Genomic DNA, 22258 nt, shown 5'->3' with positions numbered 1-22258 from the left:
ATAAATGTTAAATAAGAAAAAGCAACATCTAATTATTTCATTCCTATATACTAGGCACACTGATAATTACAAAATCTAATGAACTCCTCTCCAATGAATTACTCAAATGAAAAGAAGAGACAAAGACCCCTGAAATTGGTCTGCTGAACTACTTTCTGGCTGATTTAAGCTGACTGGCATGTACTTCAGGTTATCACACTATTGGTTATTGGTTATTATATGATTAGTGCTCATATGAGATGAATGCAAAGATTCTTGAAGTAATGAGAACCTATCTATCTCTACTAATGCTACTGTAAGAAAAGGAAAAAAAAAAAAAAAGTAGCCAGGCCTTTCTCTCATTCCAAATTAAAAGACTGTGTTCTTTATATATGACAAAGAGTAAGAACCAGTACGTTATTCAGCTTTAATTTAACAGTTTAAAATTCATCTTCCAAACCACTCAGATGTATCTTCTCTGCCTTCTATCATACTCCCAATGAGGCAACACAACAGACTAATAAGGTAGCATATTTACTTCTTTCAGTCAGATAATGAAGAAGGGGCATCTTCTCATACATACTGTATGTTTGTGTTCAGAGTACCCATCATCCTTTGCAGAGTCAAACAGTATCTACCGCAATGGTGGAGTAGCATTCCCAGGAGTTCAGGGGCCAGAAAGAAGACCAAAATGCTAAACTGGGTTGGGACTTAATCAAATGTGAATGGGAAGGCACAATGTTCTTTAGAAAACAACGTATTTGCATAATAATCTAATCACATAAACTAGGATTAATTTTACTAGCAGAAAACATATAGGTATGTGTACATATTTATATAATTGTACAATATAAAATCAAAGTTTAAGCACAAGTGAGTTATTTTTCAAAGTATTCAAGGTAAACATAATTAGTTCTAAGTTTCTCCATTAATATTAGTTTACCACTTGTTTATTATGTGTCTTCTGTCAGTATTACCAGAATAGCAATTGTTTACAAATATGTTACAGATGAAAACAAAACAAAGGAATTAGAGTCCAAATTTATATTTTTCATTCAAACTGGGGGGAAAAACTGTCTTGCTTTTTTAGCAACCAAACACCTTGTTCCAGCAATGGAAACTGGTGCAGGTTTGAGGATGTTTATACTGGAAAACGCTACTAATGATGTCAAGCTCCAAATTTCAGTTTCTTGTTGGTTTTTGTTCATTTACCTGTCTGTCTCCCCCATATGCTGTTAGCAACTTGCACATAAGTCATTCTGGCAATAGTGGAATAAAGAAGTACTGGCACTATTCCAAGACCACAGTAACTCACAAAGGTAGGCTACTGATAATGTAGCATAGAACAAGGAAGTAGCTATTACTAAGTAATAATTCACTCAATGAATTAATTTATTCAACTGAGGTATTTATTGAGTATCTAGCACATGCAAAATACTGTTAGGCTCTGGATAGACACTGAGGCCAATAAGATCTGGACCTTACTCCAATGTGGTAACAATCAGACTGAGGGAAAGAATATGCTGCCTTATGAGAACTCAAAATACTAACATCAATGAATTATATGATTAGTACGTATCAGCTGATTATTGCTAGATATTAGACAAAGTGAACCAGTAAGGTACCTGTTCATAAAAATGTATGGGTTAGAGAAAGGGTTAGAGAAAGACTGAGCAATGAAAGAGAATGATGATTTGATTAAAGTTATAAAGATGTAAGAAAAAGTTTCCCTCTGTTTTTCTCAAAGTTTCAGAACTCCTTTAGGCAATGCACTCAGCATCCTAACCCAATCGTAAATTCCCTCTTGCTTTCAGAGATAGGGGTCAAAAACTTGGGAGTATCAATACGATTGAGATTTCTCCAATCAAACTGCCTTGTACCACTAATTCCTACAATACAAAATGAATGAGAAACAAGATCAGAATGAATGACTTTAATATTAATAAATAAATTTCTTTAGTTTTTAGGCTATTGACTATCAAATGACATTAATGAACAGTGATGGGTCAATATTTACTTCAGAATCAAGTGTGTTAATACTTATCTTGTATCAAATCAACACAAAGGTTACATCAGTCCCCTGAACTTGCTTTTACTGAAGCATTCTTAGCTCAGATCACAGAGACTGAGTAAAAGTAATAATTTACACAGCCAACAAAAAATACAATGGCATTTTTCACATGGGAAATACTATTAACCCCAATTCTTTAGCTAATTTCAACCTCATTGCTGGAATTAATGTCCTTGCTCTTTGTAACTTTCTTTGGCTGCTTTACTTTTTATGACCTGTTCTTAACTCCACAAATGCATGATTTGAAAGTCATATATCTCATATACAGAGTCATATGTAGTCATATATAGAGGGATGAAATAACATTTTATAGGGATAGTTCGGAAAAGAAATATATTTAATGATTTAAAACTGAAAACAATGCTCTTAGGTTGGGATTTTTCATATTAAGAGAGTGAAAGATCTCTACTCTTGTGCTATGCCAATTAATTCTTAATTCAAAATAATAAAATGCAAATCTAATTATTTCACTTTTTTTTTTTTTTTTAAGATTTTAAGTAATCTCTACAGACAACATGAGGCTCAAATGCATAACCCTAAGATTAAGACTTGTATGCTCCATTGACTGAGCCTGCCAGGTGCCCCTCACTACATTTCTTACATTGAATAGCTTCCTACTTCCCTCAGAATATAATTTCTAAGTTTCAAAACTTTCCCATGTTTTCCAGAGTTTCAAATCCCATCATCTGGTTCCTGCCATATTCTCAATATCCTTATGTATCATCTTCCCATCTAACATGCTACAGACTATGTAGCCATATTGCTTTTCTTTAACTCTTCAAATTTTGCACTTTTAAATTGGCTAAGGGCTTTAGTTCATGCTATTTTTCCTTCCAGAACTTTCTTAATTTCATTCTATTCTTTGCTTACCTAACAGGTATTCCATCTTTCTAATTTCCAGGGAGGCTAGACCTAAACCTGTTTTGTCTTCTCCTATCCTTAAACTTCCTCCTTTCCACCCCCCACCCCCGCCCCGTTCTGGTTATATGCCCTGAAAGCACCTTTGTAGTTTTTCTTTGGTAGCAGTAATTATGCTTATAATTTTTAATTCAACATTTATCTTTTCTACCAGATTGAATTCCAGAAGAACAGAGAGCCTTCTCTTTTGCTCTGTCCCACACTGGTACACAGAAGTCACTCAATTATTTCTTAAAGAAATGAACAAACAAATAAATGTAAGGTCCATATGGATATAGTCAGGATCCAGAGAGAAAGTTACAAATTTGCTCTGTTATCAGTTTCTTTCATTCATTCACTCACTTATTCATTCATTCATATCCTGGATTTTGAAGTCTCAAAGTTGCTTCTCAACCATGCCTCCACTTTCCACTCACATGGCCAGTCTCTCCTATTTTGTTAAAACAAAGTTCATTTTCTTCCCCTAAAAACTTTCCAAGATACATGAGGCCATTCCCAAGTATTTACATAGAGACTATTCTTCTAGAAATACATATCTAAGTTTGGCAACGCTAGTTAACTTCCACCGTGGTCAATAGGTTAATCAACTATGAATGTGCTGAACCTGATGTTTTCAACTTAATAGGCATATTACTAGTGGATATATTCCTTCTTTATTAAGAGTGATCAATGTATCAAATTAATGTTTATCAAAGCAAAACTATTTTTAAAGCAAAATTATTTATTTTATTTGTATTTATATTTTCTTTTTAAAATAGCAATGGAGAAAAAAGATAAACACCTTTTAGCCACATGAAAATCCCTTATTAGGGACTGTAGAAAGTATGCAAGGTTAAAAACACACTAACAAATCTAAGTAGCACTCCTGAACACTAGCTAGGTCAAATATAAGATGTCTGGGCTTGTTGTTTCCATGCGGGACACAACTTGGTATTACGGTCCCAGCAACCAAAGACCCATATGCCAGTTACAACCTGAGCAAGTCATCCTCTGAACTCAAGTATCTCACCTGCAAAATACCACTCAAGGTAGCTGTAAGATCACGAACAGTAAAGCCCTTTGTAAAACAGAGTATATTCAGAAATTTAAGTTTATAATGATTAGTAGGCTTATTTATTTTCTTTAGCTAGGAACACACTTTTCTTCTGGATCTTAGCAAACAATCACACACGGTTACAGCCATATAACAATAATAACAGAGCATTCTCTTTGGAGTAGCTACTGACCAAATCAAATAAGGACTCTTTCAAAATAGGCACTTCACATTTGTCATCTATCTGTTCCATGGTGACTCTCAGAGAAGCAGATGGATAAAATTTGGTACACAGATAAAGGTGATCAAATGTATCATTTCAAATAAAAATATTTCCAAAAGGATATCTAAGCTTTTGAATAGTGTTCAAAGAAGCCTAAGGCAAGAATAATGGTTAATAGCATTAGAAATTCACAGACCCATCACTATGTAATTTTTTTCAGGGACAATCCCAGGAATAGCTATATGAGAACACATGTGTAACAGCAGCTATATTAATTTTTGACAGTAACACTAGCAGTCCCTTCTATCAGTAATTTGAGCTTTTTAAGAAACTGCAGGTCAATCATTGCATTCAGAAGTGAGATATATCTTATAACTTTATCTTGCTGAACAAGAGAAAAGCATGACAACTCCCATATGGTGGAAAAAGGAAAAGGAGTAAAATCAAAGGATGTACTTACTCTTTGAGGTACCTGACAGCTCTAAAACAACCTTAATCAACTTAGAAGAAATATATGCACGTCTGAATAGACAGTAGAGATGACCTGGGCCTAAAGAAATAGGAAAAATGTCCCAAATTAGTATGATACTTTCTTAAATTATGTGTGTATATGTATACACACACAGACATAACATACACACACATATATACAATGGGTTTGTTAGATCTTTCTTATGGCTAGGAATAAGGAGAGTCAAGGAAATGCTATGCAGTTACTTGTCTCAAAGCAAAAGAAATTTATTGTTTCTTTTGTACCTTTTAAAAGGATACTGGTAACAACATTAGGCTCAAAAAAAGTTGATCTGCATTGTGCATCCTAAACTTTGCAACTAGAATGCTTTTTTGAGTTTACAATTCCACCAATGGCTCTATCTGCCATTTAAGTATGTTTCCATAGATCTATTTTAAGCACCAACAACTTCCTTTTCAAACTATTTATCACAAATAGGTAGGATGAGGATGCAAACTTGTAAATGCTTCAGAACTTCCTGGAAATGCTTCAGAACTTCCTGGATCAAGGCATTTATCACTAGACCTATTATTCATATTTTATTATTATTATTATTTAGAATGTTGTCCTCAATCTGCACAGAAGAGATTTCAATCAAATTATGATTTTTCTTTTCCAAATGTATGTTTCTTGGGTTGGTATCAAGCATAACTGCTCACTCCAAATTAAGATAAGTTGATTTACAATTAAAAACACACATTAGGATGCCTGAGCTGTCACTTTAAGTGGGGTCACCAAGTCTGGCCTTCCTCTAACATGGTGACGAGCCCAATACCTATTTCACACAACTTGGGCTTCAGAGTAGAGAAAACCAAGCTTCCAGAACAACCCACACTCCCTCTCCTCTCTTCCCTTCAAGCCCTGTCCTTAGGAGCACCAGAGCTAGCAGAAAGAAANAAAAAAAAAAAAAAAAAAAAAAAAAAAAAAAAAAAAAAAAAAGCTCTCCTGGTTAGAGCCAATGGAAAGAGATCGCAACAGTGACTGTTCACGCTCTCCGAACAAGCCCATCCCTGCAACACTGAGTGGGTTTGAACCGAGAGCAGGTCATCATTATACAACCAGCTGGTGATTCAAAAATAGCAACTTCCAGCTCCACACCTCACACCCCGCTAGCCAAGTGCAAGCCCTTGGCTGCTCCGGCAAGACACCTCGATATCTCCATACTCCTGTGTACAAAATAATTTTTTAAAGCCCTATCAAATACCTCCTCACTCAATTTTCACGTCCACAGATGTGGTCAACAGTTTTCGGTGTCCTTGAATCCCTTCGACTTAGCTATTTTACACAAAATCCTCCACTATTTATGCAAAAGACTCAGAAATCGGATTCTTGACCACACCTACCTGTTTCTCACAGGCAAGACATTTCACTCGCCGACACTGAGGAGCTTTTTACTGCGTCTCCCTCGCAGCGTCCCAGGAAGTGCATTCCCAGCAAGCCGCACCGGAGACTTCTGGGAGCTTATTCAGGTTCTCCCGAGACCCTAATCAGGGATGCCCTGAATGACTGAGAAACTACAATTCCCAGAATCCACAGGGACGCCGGCCGCAGGCAACATCCTGCGACCACCTCTCGCTTGTCTCTCCAACCTCCAGCCCCCTTATTCCTCTGGCACCTTCAGTTCCGTTCGGGTTTGAGTTACAGGTGTTAAAAAAAAAAAAAGTTAAACAAAAGTAAAAATAGTTTTGAGTTGGGCGCTCAAGTAAATATTTACTACTAAATGTGATCTCGCTTTAAGATTTGTTAGCAAAAATCCTTAAATAATTTTTTCCACAGAACATTTACGGAGGCACAAAGTGGAAAACAGCTCAAACTCTGGAACTGATTTTGAAAAATTTCAAAGATACAGAGAAATCTTTGAATTTGAATGGCACAACGAACGCCCGTATACTTACGCTCTAGATTGAACAACTATCAACATTTGCCACATTTATATATGTATGTGATCACTAAGATAAGGCATCATGATGCTTCAGCATCCTTTGTTTTAAATCTTTTAAAAGATACTTAATTGCTTAGTTTTATATCGAGTTTTATTACATATTAGTTGAGTGGCCTTGAGCAAGCTACCTCTCCCTGAGGTTATCTGTAATGAGGATAAGATTACCTGCGTCATAGAATTGTCTTGAAAATTAAAGGGACTTAATACAGGCAAAGCGCTGAGCACATAACTAGCTATTAGATATTTGAACTAACTTTACTCTTCTGCACATTTTCAAAACCCTGTCCCTTTCTTTATGGCTTCTCCTAAATATGAAGTACTGTATTCGTGAATATCTTAATTAAAATTTCAGAAGTCTTGTGTAGGACAGATCTGATTTCTTTTTCATATATAAAGGATGTAGAAGTGTCATGATGCCTACTAATTTCAAATGATCACACACACAAATAGAAATAAAGTAAATGTGGCAAATGTTGGTAACTGTTGAATCTAGAGAGAGGAAGTATAAGGGTGTTTATTTACTATTCCAACTTTCTGTATCTTTAAACATTTTCAAATAGAAAGTTTGGCGGGGGAGGGGGGGAGAAGCATCATAGTTTTAAACGAAAGTAAAGGATGGCATCCATCCCTATCCCACTCTGCACCTGTACTTAACTTGGGCAAGTTAAGTAACCTTGTGGCTCAGGATCTTATCTGAAGTAATAATATATCTACATCAAAAAATAATGGTAAGGATTGAATGAGTTACTATACATAAAGAAGTTTACAACAGTGTCTGACACTGTTTTTGGTTTTTTTTAACCATTTTTCATTTTGTGTTGCTCGAGGGAATTTTATTAGTGATGGAAAAGGGGGAAAGTCTACTATCTACTATTACCACCTTCTCATATGCCGTACTGCTTCAGAGGATGGATAGAATTATCTAAGACCAGACGCTATCCAATCCCAAGACTAGACCTAGAAATGGAATTACAAAAAATAGAGATTGGGTAATTTGAGCTCAATGATGGATAATGGCAGTATGACACAGTATAACTCACTTCTTTGCTCTGAACTTCAGTTCTTTCATCTGTGAAACTGAATTGAATCCAGTAACTGTGTACAAAATCATTTTATAATTTATTTCCTAATCACTAATGAATACTACCTGGTTAGCAGACTTTAGCTGGGAAGAATATGCAGTTGATTATAATAGAAAAGTTAACAGCACCAAAAGGAAGGGACGACAACACTATTTTTAAACTAATTAATGTGTTCACACATCTATGGTTAGCCTGGCCTTTGATATAGCAAAGATGGAACAAAATTCGTATATACATACCCTGGAGGGACTAGAATATTGGAGTATCATTCTCAGAAGTACTTTAGGTAAGCCTTTATATCAGCAGTTAACAATCCTGGTTTTCCATTTTTTTTCTCAAAAGAGACTCCTTTCCCAGCCCCATACCCCATGGAGACTTTTTAAGGAGTAAGTCAAATCCCTTAACAAACTCACTTCAGTATATCGCCACCAAAATTCTACAAAAGTCTGCTTACTGTATTAGTTTCCTATTGCTACTGTACCAAATCACCACAAAATCCGGTGGCTTAAAATAACACAAATTTATTATCTTACAGTTCTGAAGGTCAGAAACATGACACAGATCTCACTGGGCTAAACTAAAGGCGTTGGTAGGGCTGCATTTCTTTCTAAAGTTTTCAGGAAAGTTTATGTTTCTTTGTATTCTCCAGCTTCCTGAGGACACCTGCATTCCTTGGCTTATGTCCCCCTTCCATTTTCAAACAGCAGTAGCTGGTTGAGTCTTTCAACATCTAAATCATCTCACTCAGACATTCTTCTGTATCTCTCTGTCATCTTTTAAGAACTCTTGTGATTACACTTGACGCACTTGAACCACCCAGGATAATTGATTTTATGGTCATCAGATGAGCAACCTTAATTCTCTCTTGCCATATAACAGAGCATATTCACAGATTCTCAAGATGAGGATGAGGACATCTTTAGGGGACCACTATTCTGCCTGCCACAGTCACTAATAACTCCTTTGAGTTGAATCCAAGAGGGCTCTTTTGGGTCCTAATTCTCTTCCACCTCCTTCAGGTCCACATTGCACAGTTCTGACTGCCTTTTTCCACCCCCTAAGCTCTGCTTTCTCAGTTTTGGAAACATCAACATTTCTACCTCTTCTAGTTTACCTGATTTGTTCCCTGTCCACCTGTTGCTTTCACTTTCTCCTCCCCCCATTTTTCAATTACCAAAAATCTCTGTCCTTGGGGCCCTCTCTGTCAATAAAAACCTCTTTAGAGGGTAACCTGAAATTCCAAAATCCACATGTCTGGCCAAGACTTTTCATAACTTTAAGACTATTTCCAACTACCAGCTCATATTATTAACTGCTATTAACTTTAATTTCAGCATTCTCCAAGTAGAAGTTAATGCTTATACTCCTTATGGCTTCCAACATTCCTTATTTTTTCAGTGGTTTCCCTTTATTTCTTATGTTTTTGAAATCTTCATACCTTTCAGTTAAATTAGGAACCACATCTTAATTCTTCCTTTGAAATACCATTTGACTCCTTATTCACTACAAAAAATTGTTACAATCCTATTTAAGCCCTTGCCTTTTCATACTAAGATATGTGCAATAATCTCCTTATGTATATATTGTCAACTTAAAAATAATAGAACATTGAATATGTATTACATTCCAAACACATTTTCTATGAATTATCTAATTTTAATTTAATCATAATAACTCCATATTAATGACAAATTGAAATGCAGAGAGGTTAACTGATGTGCTCAAAATTAATAAGCAGTATGTGGTAGGTATTCCTAAAAGGTTGCTGTCACCATTCAGAATTCTCCAGATCAGGGCAGTCTCCTTATTTTGGATTTGTGTGTCTAAAACTATACTTACTCGAAATGGTCATTGAAGATATTTTGAACTTGGAATGGCTTCTGACTATCCTCTTTTCCCACTCAAATCTTACCTACCTTCCCCTTGATCTGAACAATTTTATCTTCTCTAAATTATACACATCAATGCCAAACTGGAAAGCAACTGGCACATATTGTTCTCTTTTTGTTTTAGTTCTAGCTTACCATAGTATTTCCAAACTTACGACTGAAACTCAACACAAATTAATTTAAAAACCTCCTCTAAAAACTATGTTTTAGAGGAGCCAAATAAAAAATAACAACTATCTCTTAGTTGGGAAATGTAGAGAGAAATGTAGGGAAGTGTTTGGGCACAATGTGTTCCTCAAAAATTCCAATGTTGGGAGTCCTAACTCTCTCGACATACCTCAGGATGAGACAGGGTCTTTACAGACATAATCAAGTTAAAAAGAGGTCATTACAGTGAGCTGTAATCCAACATGATTTGTTTCCTTATAAAAAGGAAAAATGTGGGGACAACCACACACACAGAATGCCATGTAAAGATGAAGGCAGAAATTGGGGTGTCGCTTCTACAAGCCAAGGAAACCGAAGTTGACTAGCAAACCACTAGAAGCTAGGCAGGTGACACAGAATAGATTGTCTCCCAACCTCTGTCGGCACCTTGATCTCCAAATTTTAGTTTTCAGAATTGTGACACAATATATTTCTGTTAACTCCTTCAGTTTATGGTACTTTGTTACAGTATCCTTAGCAAATGAATACAGGAAATGAATAAGGGAATAAGTTTCTGGATAATCAACCAGTGAGCTGTCATTTTAAAAATGGTTAGAACTTTGTAGTCTACTATAAAGAGATAGGATGGGGGCACCTGGGTGGCTCAGTCGGTTGGGCATCCGACGTCAGCTCAGGTCATGACCTCATGGTTCGTGGATTCGAGCCCCACGTCAGGCTGTGATGACAGCTAGCTCAGAGCCTGGAGCCTGCTTCGGATTCTGTGTCTCCCTCTCTCTGACCCTCCCCTGCTCATGCTGTCCCTCTCTCTCTCTCAGAAATAAATAAAACATTAAAATAATAAATTAAAAAAAGAGATAGGATGACCACCCATGTTTTTAGTCTTCTTTAATAAAGTTACTGGTGAATAGAAGAGGGAAGGAAATTGAACAAAAGATTTTGCTTAAAGTAGCAGAACTGAAGGCTTCTTCCTATAAATGCATTCAGGTGTCGTTAAGTCTTTGTCATTTGCCATGCCTATTACCCCCTCCTTTTACCCCCACTACTGTTTTTAACCCAGTTTTTATAGGTAAACCTGTATATTAAATTTTTGATGAACTTGTTACAAATTTGGCATTATGTTATTAGTGGTTCTTTAAAGCAGGTGAGTTTTTCTGGTTTCTGTTTTTATAGGAAAGCCCATGTGTGCACAATACATCATTCTTACAATTTCTCTTGACCTCGAAGTACTACCAGTTCATGGAAAGATTTGTTTTTGAAACTGAGGCTTGATTATTATAGACTATTCTTATTTTGCCCCATTAGGATCTGGTTGACCAGAGGCTTTTATTTACTGACATTTAATCATGTTTCAAATCCATTCAAAGCCATAAGCTTTTACTTAGTACTGGCCCTTGACTTAAAGTACCATTTTCAATGTCTCTCAATTTGTAGCAAACCATATACAAATAAAAATGAAGGAGTATTTTAGCTTTATAATCATATCCTTTTTCCTAATATAAGAGAATTATACCATGGTCTTCAGCCTTTTATATTGGTATAATAACAGTAATAATGTTTGAGAACAAATTAAGAAAATGAAGGCACTGATGAGATATTGGCAATTTCAGAAAATTCAAAAATATATTAAAATATGTGCCATGAACAAAGGAAGGTTTTGTCCTTCATTTTCAACTTTCGATGCAGTTTACAAAATAAATAGGAAAAAAACCCAACTCTGCCATATATTGTTCCAAAATTAGTTATAATATACACTGTATAGGCTGATCTTCAAATTCTAAGTATTTTAAAAGACATAATTCAAATAATAGTTACGTTTCACGTAGCCTAGTATCTGGGCAACCCAATGAATTTCATTTCTATTACAAATATATTAATAACATATACAAAGGTGATTGTTTCCTCTGAAGACTTCCAAGTACACAATTAACTCTTAATTAAGCAACAGTCATATGATGAGAAACAGAATACAAAATTTAGAACTGCCTAAAATTAATGAATGGTCAGAAATGGTAGTGGAAATTGTCCCTGGTTTTTTGATCCTTTTCATAGCCAAGTGAGGCAATAACCCCACCTGTTACTCCTGAATATCCACAGGGAAATACTACAACTTTCCAACATACATGCTTTTCTCTCTCCTATTCTCATTTCTTTTACCTATCTGATTTTGCTTTTCCTTCAGCTAGCTTGTGATAACCACTTAAACCTAGAGAGATTCTTGATACTTTCACTCTATTTGTCAAGCTCCAATCACAAAACAAAATGCTACTCTGAAGTAGCTGTTTAAAAAAGTAAAATAAAATTTTCATTAATTTTGCATTAAATATTACAGCCTGTTGTCTGCCAACATTTATTAACTATGTTTATCTAAATGACTTAATTACAATGTATAAACTCTTATAAGGCAAAGATTTCTTTTAAATTATAAAATACAGGGGCACCTGGGTGGCTTAGTCGGTTAAGCATCCGACTTTCGCTTAGGTCATGATCTCGCGGTTCGTGGGTTCGAGCCCCGCGTCGGGCTCTGTGCTGACTGCCAGCTCAGAGCCTGGAGCCTGTTTCAGAGTCTGTCACTCCCTCTCTCTCTGACCCTCCCCTGCTCACGCTGTCTCTCTCTCTCCTAGAAATAAATAAAAACATTAAAAAAAAAATTAAACCACCCAACTTAATAAATGACCAAAAGGCAATATAGCATAGTGTTTTAAAGAGATAATATATGAGAAAAACTCAGCACAGGATCCGGTATATGGAAACACTACCATGTTAGATATTATGAATACCAGCACAGACCATGCACTCAAACAAAATTTCTGGATTTGTTTCACTTGTCTATTCCATAAGGAGAGACAGATTTAAACTAAATCTGATACTCAAGGGTTTAAAAATATATATTAAATTCATTTCACAACTTAGTCTTCAAACAAGATGTTACCATGTGTTTGAAAAAATGTCTTCTGTACAAGGTTTACAATTTATAGACTATTGCTTACTTTCATATTTAAGCTATATTCTATGAGTTACATTATGCTGCTGCTTTGAAACATTTTTAAAAAACTTTTTATTATGGGGGCGCCTGGGTGGCTTAGTCGGTTAAGCGTCCGACTTTCGCTTAGGTCATGATCTCGCGGTTCATGGGTTCAAGGCCCGCATCGGGCTCTGTGCTGACTGCTAGCTCAGAGCCTAGAGCCTGTTTTAGTCTGTACTCCCTCTCTCTCTGACCCTCCCCTGCTCATGCTGTCTCTCTCTCTCTCCTAGAAATAAATAAAACATTAAAAAAAAATTTAAAAAAAACCTTTTTATTATGTAGGCTTTATTTTTATAAAAGCTGTCACTTATCTATCTATCAATTTAAAGTAAGCTCCATGCCCAATGTAAGGCTTGAGCACATGACCCTGAGATCAAAAGTTGCACACTCTACTGACAGAAGCAGCCTGGTACCTGAAACATTACTTTAAATGTAACTTAATGATATTCCAAATTTCTAGAGATAATCTACCTTTATTAACTTTTTTATCTGAACTTTGCAAATTGTGTGAAACTACTTGGAAAATATTCCATGTGTTTATGTACATTTATGGCAAGAAAAAAAATCTTTAGCTTTCATTAACTTTCTCAAGGAAATCTCTGTACTCCATCCTCCCAAAGCAAATGAACACTGGGCAAAGATATGTAACTTTACAAGAAAACTAACTAGGTAAAAGCTTAAATAACTTTGACCTGAATTTTCCCATTATGAACTTTTTTCCCAATTAAATACATTTACCACTAAAAAGAAAACATTAATTTTCCATAAAGTTCATGTTGCTATGATAAAAATAATATGGAAATGGATATATATTGCAAAAATAATGATATTACAGGTTTCTGGAATATTCTTATTCAGGGTGGAATCGTCAAAGCACAGATCCAACTTCATAGTATGATCTCATTAATACTTGACAGTGCTGATGGTAAAAACTTGTAATTCACGACGGTAAATGATATCTGACACAAGCAGCTCTTTAAGACATACTTAGACTTGGTAAAAATTTACTATACATAGCACATTTATAGTCTGGCTATTCAGTAATATAAAAATTAAGTCTTCTAGGGGTGCCTGGGTAGTTCAGTTGGTTAAGCTTCCAACTTCAGCTCAGGTCATGATCTCGCAATTTGAGTTCAAGCCCTGTGTCCGGCTCTGTGCTGACAGCTCAGAGCCTAGAACCTGCTTCAGAGTCTCCCTCTGTCTCTGCCCCTCCCCCACTCATACTCTCTCTCTCTCAAAAATAAACATTAAAAATTAAAAAAAAAAAATTAAGTCTTCCAAAAGGTATATTTCGAAAAGTAAAAATGAAAAAAATCTTAAGGACAAAATAAATGGCACCTGATATGTTAGTATATTTATTTCAAAATAAGTCTTTAGTTTTTAAAATGTATTTTTTATAAAATAAAAAGGGATCCAGGTTTTTTCCTTCTGTTTAGAATAAAAATTAACAAACTTCCCATAACTAGAAAATACATATAATGGAACATTTTAGTGATTACATAACACAATGCTTAAGTTAGTTGTGGAGTGGTAAGCTGGGCATTGCTGACAGAGCAAATAAGATATAATTCCTCTTAATTCTCATCATACATCTACTATCCTTTGCCAGAGCAGAAAATAAGATTATGGTGTCAGAACTTCAGATATTCACAAGATGAAACTGTCCTCACATTACTTTTTTTATTTATGAAATAATAAAAGTAAAAAAGAAAAATTATACTAAAGTTATAAATGTAAAACATATCCATATGAAACATGGCCATAACAATCAGTACAGATGTTCAAATTCCGCATGTTCTCCTCACTCTTATTTCTTTGTTGTAAAGTGGAACCAGACTATTCTAATTCCCTGATTTCTGCTACTGAATGTAAGATCCATAGGGAAGCAGGTCCTGTCTGCTCTCTTCAATCCTGTACACGCCTGATATTGGCGAGACACTTAATAAATATCTGTGCCACGAAGAAAAAAGAAATACAAAAGAAAGCCAGTGATCTGGGGCTTAGAATGGGAGGTGAGAGTGGGGAACAAAAAGCAGAACAAATAAAAGTGAAATAATGCTTATAAAAACTCATTCACAATGTCGTATCAGAAGAAATTTAAGTAGAATACTGACATCATTTTTATTAAATACTTATTGCTATATGTAAAGACTTCACTAAGCCTTAAATTCCAAATAATTTGTAATAATTTAAAAGCAGCTCTGAAGAATAATTTTTGAAAGCTAATTAACTTGCCACTGTATACATAGTATTAGCCAATTTGACAATAAATTATGCTTAAAAAAGCTAATTAACTTGTTACTATTAAAAAAAACTTAGAAAAGGTTTACATAATGAACTCATTTGGGTAAAAAGATAAATGAATAAAAAATTCTGCCAGAATATAAGAAACTATGAACAGTGGTTTTCTCTGGCAAGGACTAGACAGCCCACACAGATAGATGGGAACTTTTCTTTTTCCCTTTATATGCTTTTACACTGTTTAAATTTTGTTTTTTACAATGAATATATATATATTATAATAAAACTCTCATTGAGAAAAAAGATCCAATTTGAATTTTTGAAACTAAGACAGAAATTTAGAAATTTTAATCTCTTTAGAATATATTGGTGATGGATAATATTATCTTTATTTTTTTAATGTGTATTTATTTTTTCAGAGAGAAAGAGACAGAGTGTAAGTGGGGAAGGGGCAGAGGGAGAGGGAGACATAGAATCTGAAAAAGGACCAGGTTCTGTGCTGGCAGGGCTCAAACCCACGAACTGTGAGATCATGACCTGAGCCGAAGTTGGAAGCTTAACCAACTGGGCCGCCCAGGTGCCCTGGATAACACTGTTTAAAGTTCACACTTCCTATTCTCTTTACTAAAATATGAGAATAGGCAACAAAACAGACTTGGGCACAAAATGAGACACATACCAATCTGATCCAAAGCAGGACAAAATACTTAAGAAAGAAAATTCCTAAAAGGTGAATTTGCAAACATCTACCTGCTAGTTTCTGTTAAATATTATCAGTGATCTTTATTATAACTGACCATAAGTTGAAATTTAGGGTTTTGAGGTTTTCCAAAAAAGAAACTATTACATATTTAGTAGAATCAGGTACAGGACAGACTCAAAAATAAACAAAATCTAGTTGCTCATTCTAGTAATATTCTAGGGAAAAAAATATAGATTTCTTTTTTTAATAATGTTTTTTTTGTGTGTGTGAGAGAGAGGGAAAGTGGGGGAGGGGCAGAGAGAGAGGAGACACAGAATCTGAAGCAGGCTCCAGGAAGCAGGCTGACACAGGGCTCGAACTCAAAAACTATGAGATCATGATCTGAGTCAAAGTTGGACACTTAACCAACTGAGCCCCCCAGTATACATACGTTATGTATATGTATATATGTAGAAATAAATGACCTCACTAGAAACATTATAAATACAAACATATCAGGGGATTTTACTTTTTAGGTGAACTGGCCATTAAATTACAAATTGTCATTTTTAGCTCTCCGTTCCTTTTTTACTATCGATACACTTAACTATAAAACAAGGAAGTATGGTTCTTGAATGATGGCATATATATCAGAAGGTTAATAATAACTAACCTAGAAAACACCAAATGTGTGGAAAAGCTTTGAAATGAACACAATTTTGAGATTTATTTATTTTACTTGTATATATTTGAAAGAGAGTGTGTGTGTGAGCAAGGGAAGAACAGAAAGAGAGAGAGAAGAGAATCCTAAGCAGGCTCCATGCTGTCAGTGCAGAGCCTCACACAGGGCTCAGTCTCACGAACCGTGAGATCATGACCTGAGCCTAAACCAAGAGTCAGCCTAAATGAGCCACCCAGGTGCCCCTTGATATCATTTTTAATATATTTAAATTACACCTATCTGGGACTAGTAACAGCATTCTTTGGTGGTGGCTCATTATAAGATACTGTACTGCAAATCTGTAAATTAAGCAACTGTTTCTTATGATATGCACCATTTTCCTGGTTGGAATGTTCATCCAGAGATTTTCTTATATAGTTCTTTAATTCTTCAATTCCTTCTCCCGTAATTGCAGAGATGGGGATGATGTGTTGGAACTCCACAGTCCTCTCTGGAATCATATTTTTCTCAAATAAATGCAGAAAATCTGAAACAAAAAACTCAAAACTAAGCTGATTTCATGGTCTTTGAAAAGAAGTTAAAACTATGTTAGAGGTTTGATTTATGAATCAAGGAACCAAAAAGAGCATTTTTAATTCTTTTTTTTCCCCTTCCCTCATTAATAAGCTCTCAGAATCTTTTGTTTATATAAATGACAATGGTTAAGATTCTTGGGACATGATAGGTGCTTAGCAAGTATTTGTTGGATGAATATGTTTTAAATCAAATTAAGCATAAATAAAAGATACATCATATATGATTTACTAAGAGAAGAAATAAATTTGGTTTTCTTGGAGAGTTCAATAAAGTCAGACAACATATGTGTGAAAGACATCATATATAAAAATAACATCATTCACGAGTTGGGACATTCTAGCTTGCTTCAGAATATGGGTGGCCTTTAGCTTCCCTTAACTACAGGCTTATTATCACTGGTGGTAGGAGGCATACTAAAACTGAAAAGGGTATGAGGACAGTTCAAGGGGAGATGATTTCAGATGAGTCCGGTCTATCACCCCAAAGGGACTGACAGCTATTATATTACTTTTTCCTCTTCCCTGCCTCTAAGACAATGGAAGGGGAAATAGCACTCTGATGGGATGGGTTAACATGGATATAAATCAGAAAGGCTAGACTGGGAGAGACTGGACAAGTCAACACGGAGCTTGGTATCTGAGAATCATATGCCCCCAAAGAAGTCTAAAGATGCTAACTCAGGTATTATCACTGAGGAGACTATGTTTTGTTTTATGACAGTCCAAAATAGGAACAAACTCGAGTTACCCTCCCTCCTTATACCTCCTCTGAAAATTCCCTTTTCTGCAAGACTAATCAGCAAACAGATCTAATGACTTCTAAAGCAAGTGACATTAAGGAATAAAGACTATTGAGTAGTTCCAGGGGTATTTATATCCGGCAGAGTAATTTATTAACTTAAGGATAGCTCCAAAACATAAATAACACACTGGAAAGATTTTTGAGAGGAGAGAAAGGATTTTCTGGTGCTGTCTGCTAGTCCTAGTACACTAGAATTTATTTTCCCCAATTTTTATCCCAAGAATAAAAACAGAGAAGTTAGTACCATTTACAAACATATTAGCCACCTTCTGTCCACCCTAATTTTCCTCATTTGTGAAGCGGTCCTCTACTAGATTCAGAAAAGTGAAAGCATAATCACTGTAGGATAGGAATTCTGCACAGGTCAATATTCAAAACTGTAGAGAGTCTCTTTAAGTTCCTTTACACAAAGTGGTCCATTTAGGAACAAATTTCAAACAAATAAATCCTTTGGAAGTAACAGCATCTACTACTCTATGTAACACATACATAGGTATTCAATTCTTTTTAGAAGATTAGTACCCTTCAGAGACCTAGCATTGCAAAGATATATACCTCTTTAGAACTATCTGCTCTGGTTTTAAGTTTATGGTGTATTAGGGGAATCAAGTTCTAGAACTTGTGAAGTACGTTAAAGTAAAAAAATTTACAGGTAGATGCTGACTTTTTCCTTTTCTGATCCAAACCCATTAATTCTTTTTCTTCCCTCCCAATATAGACAGAGTGCAAGCAGAGGAGGGGTAGAGAGAGAGAGACACAGAATACAAAGAAGGTTCCAGGCTCTGAGCTGTCAGCACAGAGCCTGACATGGGGCTCGAACACACGAACCGAGACATCACAATCTAAGCTGAAGTCGGACACTTAACAGACTAATCCACCCAGATGCCACTAAATCCCATTAATTCTTTAAGGGCTCAGTTTAAGTTTTATTTCTTAATGAAACCTGACCTTTTATTCCGTTTCTTCTAACTTACTGTCCATATTACAATTCTGAAACTTGATTAAGTATTATGTTACAGTGTTAAAGTTTCATATGGTATACATTCTTTCTTCAGACATACTTTTTTAAGAGTAGAAACCCTCAGTTTTCTTTTCATTGATTATACCATTTAGCAGTCACTCCACACAATAGGTAACCATTCAATTGGCATTAAATGAACAAATGTTTCTACCTTTAGGATTCTGGAGTTGATGCATCAGTACGTGGAATTTATCTTGGGCACCTGGCAAGTCCATTTTATTAACTGCCAAGAGTGCAGGTTTTGTCTGAAGTTCCTCTTTGTACAACTCCAACTCCTTTAAATAAAAAAAGAAAAATCAGATAATTATATTAAAATATCTGTATAGATCATCTATTTGGTAATATCTTACTTTACTTTGTAGGCCTGTAATCAATCTACAGCCCACTCACATTCTTGAAATGCAATCAACCCCAACAACCACAAAACTAAGTGACAAAATTCATAAAATGCTTACTGGTTAGGTGATGTGTTAATATATTTTTATTCAAATAAATAAAATGAATTTAATATATTTTAATTCAAATTGAATTTAATTCAAATATTTTAATTCAAAATTACAGTTGTAATTTAGTGCCAAGGACCAAATACAGATATTTAGATATCTATTAAGCACACTGATAAAATTCAGAAGTAAATAATGACAATTTAATGTTAAACTTGTATTAATTTTGGAAAAAGTAAGTGTGCTTAGGAGTAAATCTTCATAACCATGGATTAGGCAATGGTGTCTTAGCTATGACACCAATGCACAACCAAAAGAAAAAATAGAAAAACAGAACTTCATTAAATATAAAATTCTATGCATCAAAAAATATCATAAAGAAAATGAAGACAACTGACAGACTAGTGGGTTGAGATGCCTGGGTGGCTCAGACAGTTAAACGTCTGACTCTTGGTTTCGGCTCAGGTCATGATTTCACAGTTCATGAGGTCAAGCCTGGCATCAGGCTCTGTGCTGACAACACGGAGCCTGCTGGGAATTCTCTCTGTCTCTTTCTTTCCCTGCCCCTCCCCTGCTTGTGCTCACTCTTGCATGCTCTCGCTAAATAAATAAAAACTTAAAAAAGAACATGGAGAAAACTGACGGAATGGGAGAAAATCAAATCATGTAACTGAAGGGACTCATAGCCAAAATATAAAGAATTCTTACAACTCAACAATAAAAAGGCAAATAACTCAATTAAAGATTGGGCAAAGAATCTGAATAGACATTTCTCCAAAGACATACAAATGGATAATTAGCATATGAAAAGATGTTCAGCATCATTAGTCATTAGAGAAATGCAGATCAAAGCCATAATGAAATACCACTTCACACCCACTAAGATAACTAAAACAAAAAAGACAGACAATAACAAATGTTGGCATTCACATGGAAAAACTGGAATGCCTCACATACAGAGCTAGTGGGATTATAAAATAGTACGATGGTGCAGCTACTCTGTAAAAGTTTCTCAGTGTTAAACACTGATTTCCCATTTTATCTAGCAACTCTACTCCTAGGTATATACCCAAGAGAAATGAAAACATGTCCATACAATAATCTGTATTCAAATGTTCACAGAAGCATTATTCATAACAGACAAAAAGTGACAAGGATATAAGATATAAAAAGTCCTGGAGGTAAGAGACATCATGCTATGTTAGAGAGAAATCGTATGGCTGATAATAGAAAGTAAGGCAGGAAGGGCAGAGATGAACTGCTTGGTAGGAGCCAACCCTTGACAGACCTCAAAAATCAGGTTCAGGGTGGGACTTTAACCTAACAGCAGTGGGGGACCATTGAAGCATTTTAAACAAGGAACAAACATCAGCTTGGTTCTTTTACAAAGATCACTCGAGCTGCCAAATAAAAAATGGACTAGAGAATGGTACTGTGATAGCCATTGTATGGTGACAGATGGAGGCTACATTTATGGTGAGCACAGCATAACATATAGAGTTGTTGAACCACTGTGTTGTACACCTAAAAATAATATAACTTTGTGCATCAACTAAATTTCAATTAAAAAAAAATGGACTGGAGAGAAGTGAGACTGGAAACAAGGAGACCACATAGGAAATCTAAACCATTCTAGTGAGGAAGGGTTGATTATAACAGTGTGGATGAAGAGAAGGAGATGAATTTCAGAGAGATTTAGGATCTAGAACTGACAGGGCTTAATACAGGTGGTGAGAAAGATAGAATCCAGGACCAACACCCAGGTTTCTGGTTTACATGCCCAGTAAAGTTCTTGGGGAGGATGAAGAGATTAAAAAAAAAAGTTCTGTTTTATACATATTAAGTTTGAGAACCTAATGGGACATCCAATCGAAGATATCCATTAGGCTGCTGGTCTAAAGCAGAACCAAAAACTCTAAGGATCAGAACAGATTTGGCAGTCATCTGTATATTACAGTATATTAACTGTATATAATATATATACACANATAACTCTATAATATATGTACAGTATATTAACTGTAAACAAATGCTACTTAAACAATGAACAGGAAAAAACAAAAAATAGGCCAAGAAATAATCTAAAAAGTAGGAATAAAAGTTCAAGCAAGATAAAGTCTGAGAAGTACATAACAGGGATTTGGAATCAAGGAAGATTTTATTCGTTTCAACAGTCTGAAGAGTGGGTTAATACAAAAGAAGTGGAGAAAGCAAATTTAGATAATTCTTTGACCTCAAAAAGTAGAGGTAGCATATATATTTGAATTATCTGTTACTTAATACAGTCCTATATGCCTATATATTAGGCCAAATGCAGAACACAGTAAAACAGAAAACCTACTTTTGTAAGTAGTATTATGGTTTCAAAGGCAGTTCTGTATTGAGTTCGGGAAGAGAGCTGAAATCCAGAAATATCGACCTAAAAAAAAGATGGACAGAGAGAGTAACATAAAAACAACACAAAAAGTTATAAATTTCTATATTTTGAAATGTTTTCCTCTCTCAAGTTAAAAACAATTTCTCACTCTATACTTAGTAATTCAAAATAAGAGAAACTGTGGTGTTAAGATAGCTACAATTATTCTGATAAAATTACAATCATAAGAAATAAGAAACTAGTATAGATAAGGCAATTTGTATGTACTTATACAGGCAATCTAATATATATTTTTAGCATCATCAATGAAGTAGGAAAGAGATACTATATAACATAGCAGAATGTTGACAATCTTAAGGAATTAAACATCTTAAGGAACTAAACCTTGACAAGTATGGCCAAACTTATATCTGATATAGTAATGCCATATCCACCCCTATAATACAAAGGGGTATTTACTGTATATGACCCCTATTTAAACACTTAGTGGAGTAACATATGATACTACCTCATCTTTAAAACTTATTATCATAAACAATTTCTAGGAAAATGAAACTCACTGACTGTCACATTCATTTCAATATTACATTGGTATGC

At 35.1% G+C, this 22258-nt stretch overlaps 1 protein-coding gene across 2 annotated transcripts in view; it reads right to left on the bottom strand.

Annotated features, from left to right (window-relative positions):
• Positions 1–22258, bottom strand: part of GTPBP10 (GTP binding protein 10) — a 41196-nt gene that overhangs the window by 980 nt on the left and 17958 nt on the right. Inside the window, exons 8-11 of one of the 2 annotated variants that reach the window (XM_077766833.1) lie at positions 21626–21703; positions 18993–19116; positions 16817–16969; positions 4685–4774 (exon numbers count right to left, since the gene is read on the bottom strand). In XM_077766833.1, the coding sequence (XP_077622959.1) occupies positions 4685–4774; positions 16817–16969; positions 18993–19116; positions 21626–21703 (445 nt within the window). Of the gene's footprint in view, positions 1–4684; positions 4775–10686; positions 16970–18992; positions 19117–21625; positions 21704–22258 lie in introns of those variants that run through there. The other variant, XM_077766832.1, reaches the window with a different exon arrangement.

Source organism: Crocuta crocuta, unplaced genomic scaffold, assembly GCF_008692635.1.
Source record: "Crocuta crocuta isolate KB4526 unplaced genomic scaffold, BGI_CrCroc_1.0 scaffold165, whole genome shotgun sequence".
In the NCBI taxonomy this organism is placed as follows: domain Eukaryota; kingdom Metazoa; phylum Chordata; class Mammalia; order Carnivora; family Hyaenidae; genus Crocuta; species Crocuta crocuta.
The sequence above is the reverse complement of the archived record's forward strand: the minus strand, read 5'-3'. Positions and strand labels throughout refer to the sequence as shown.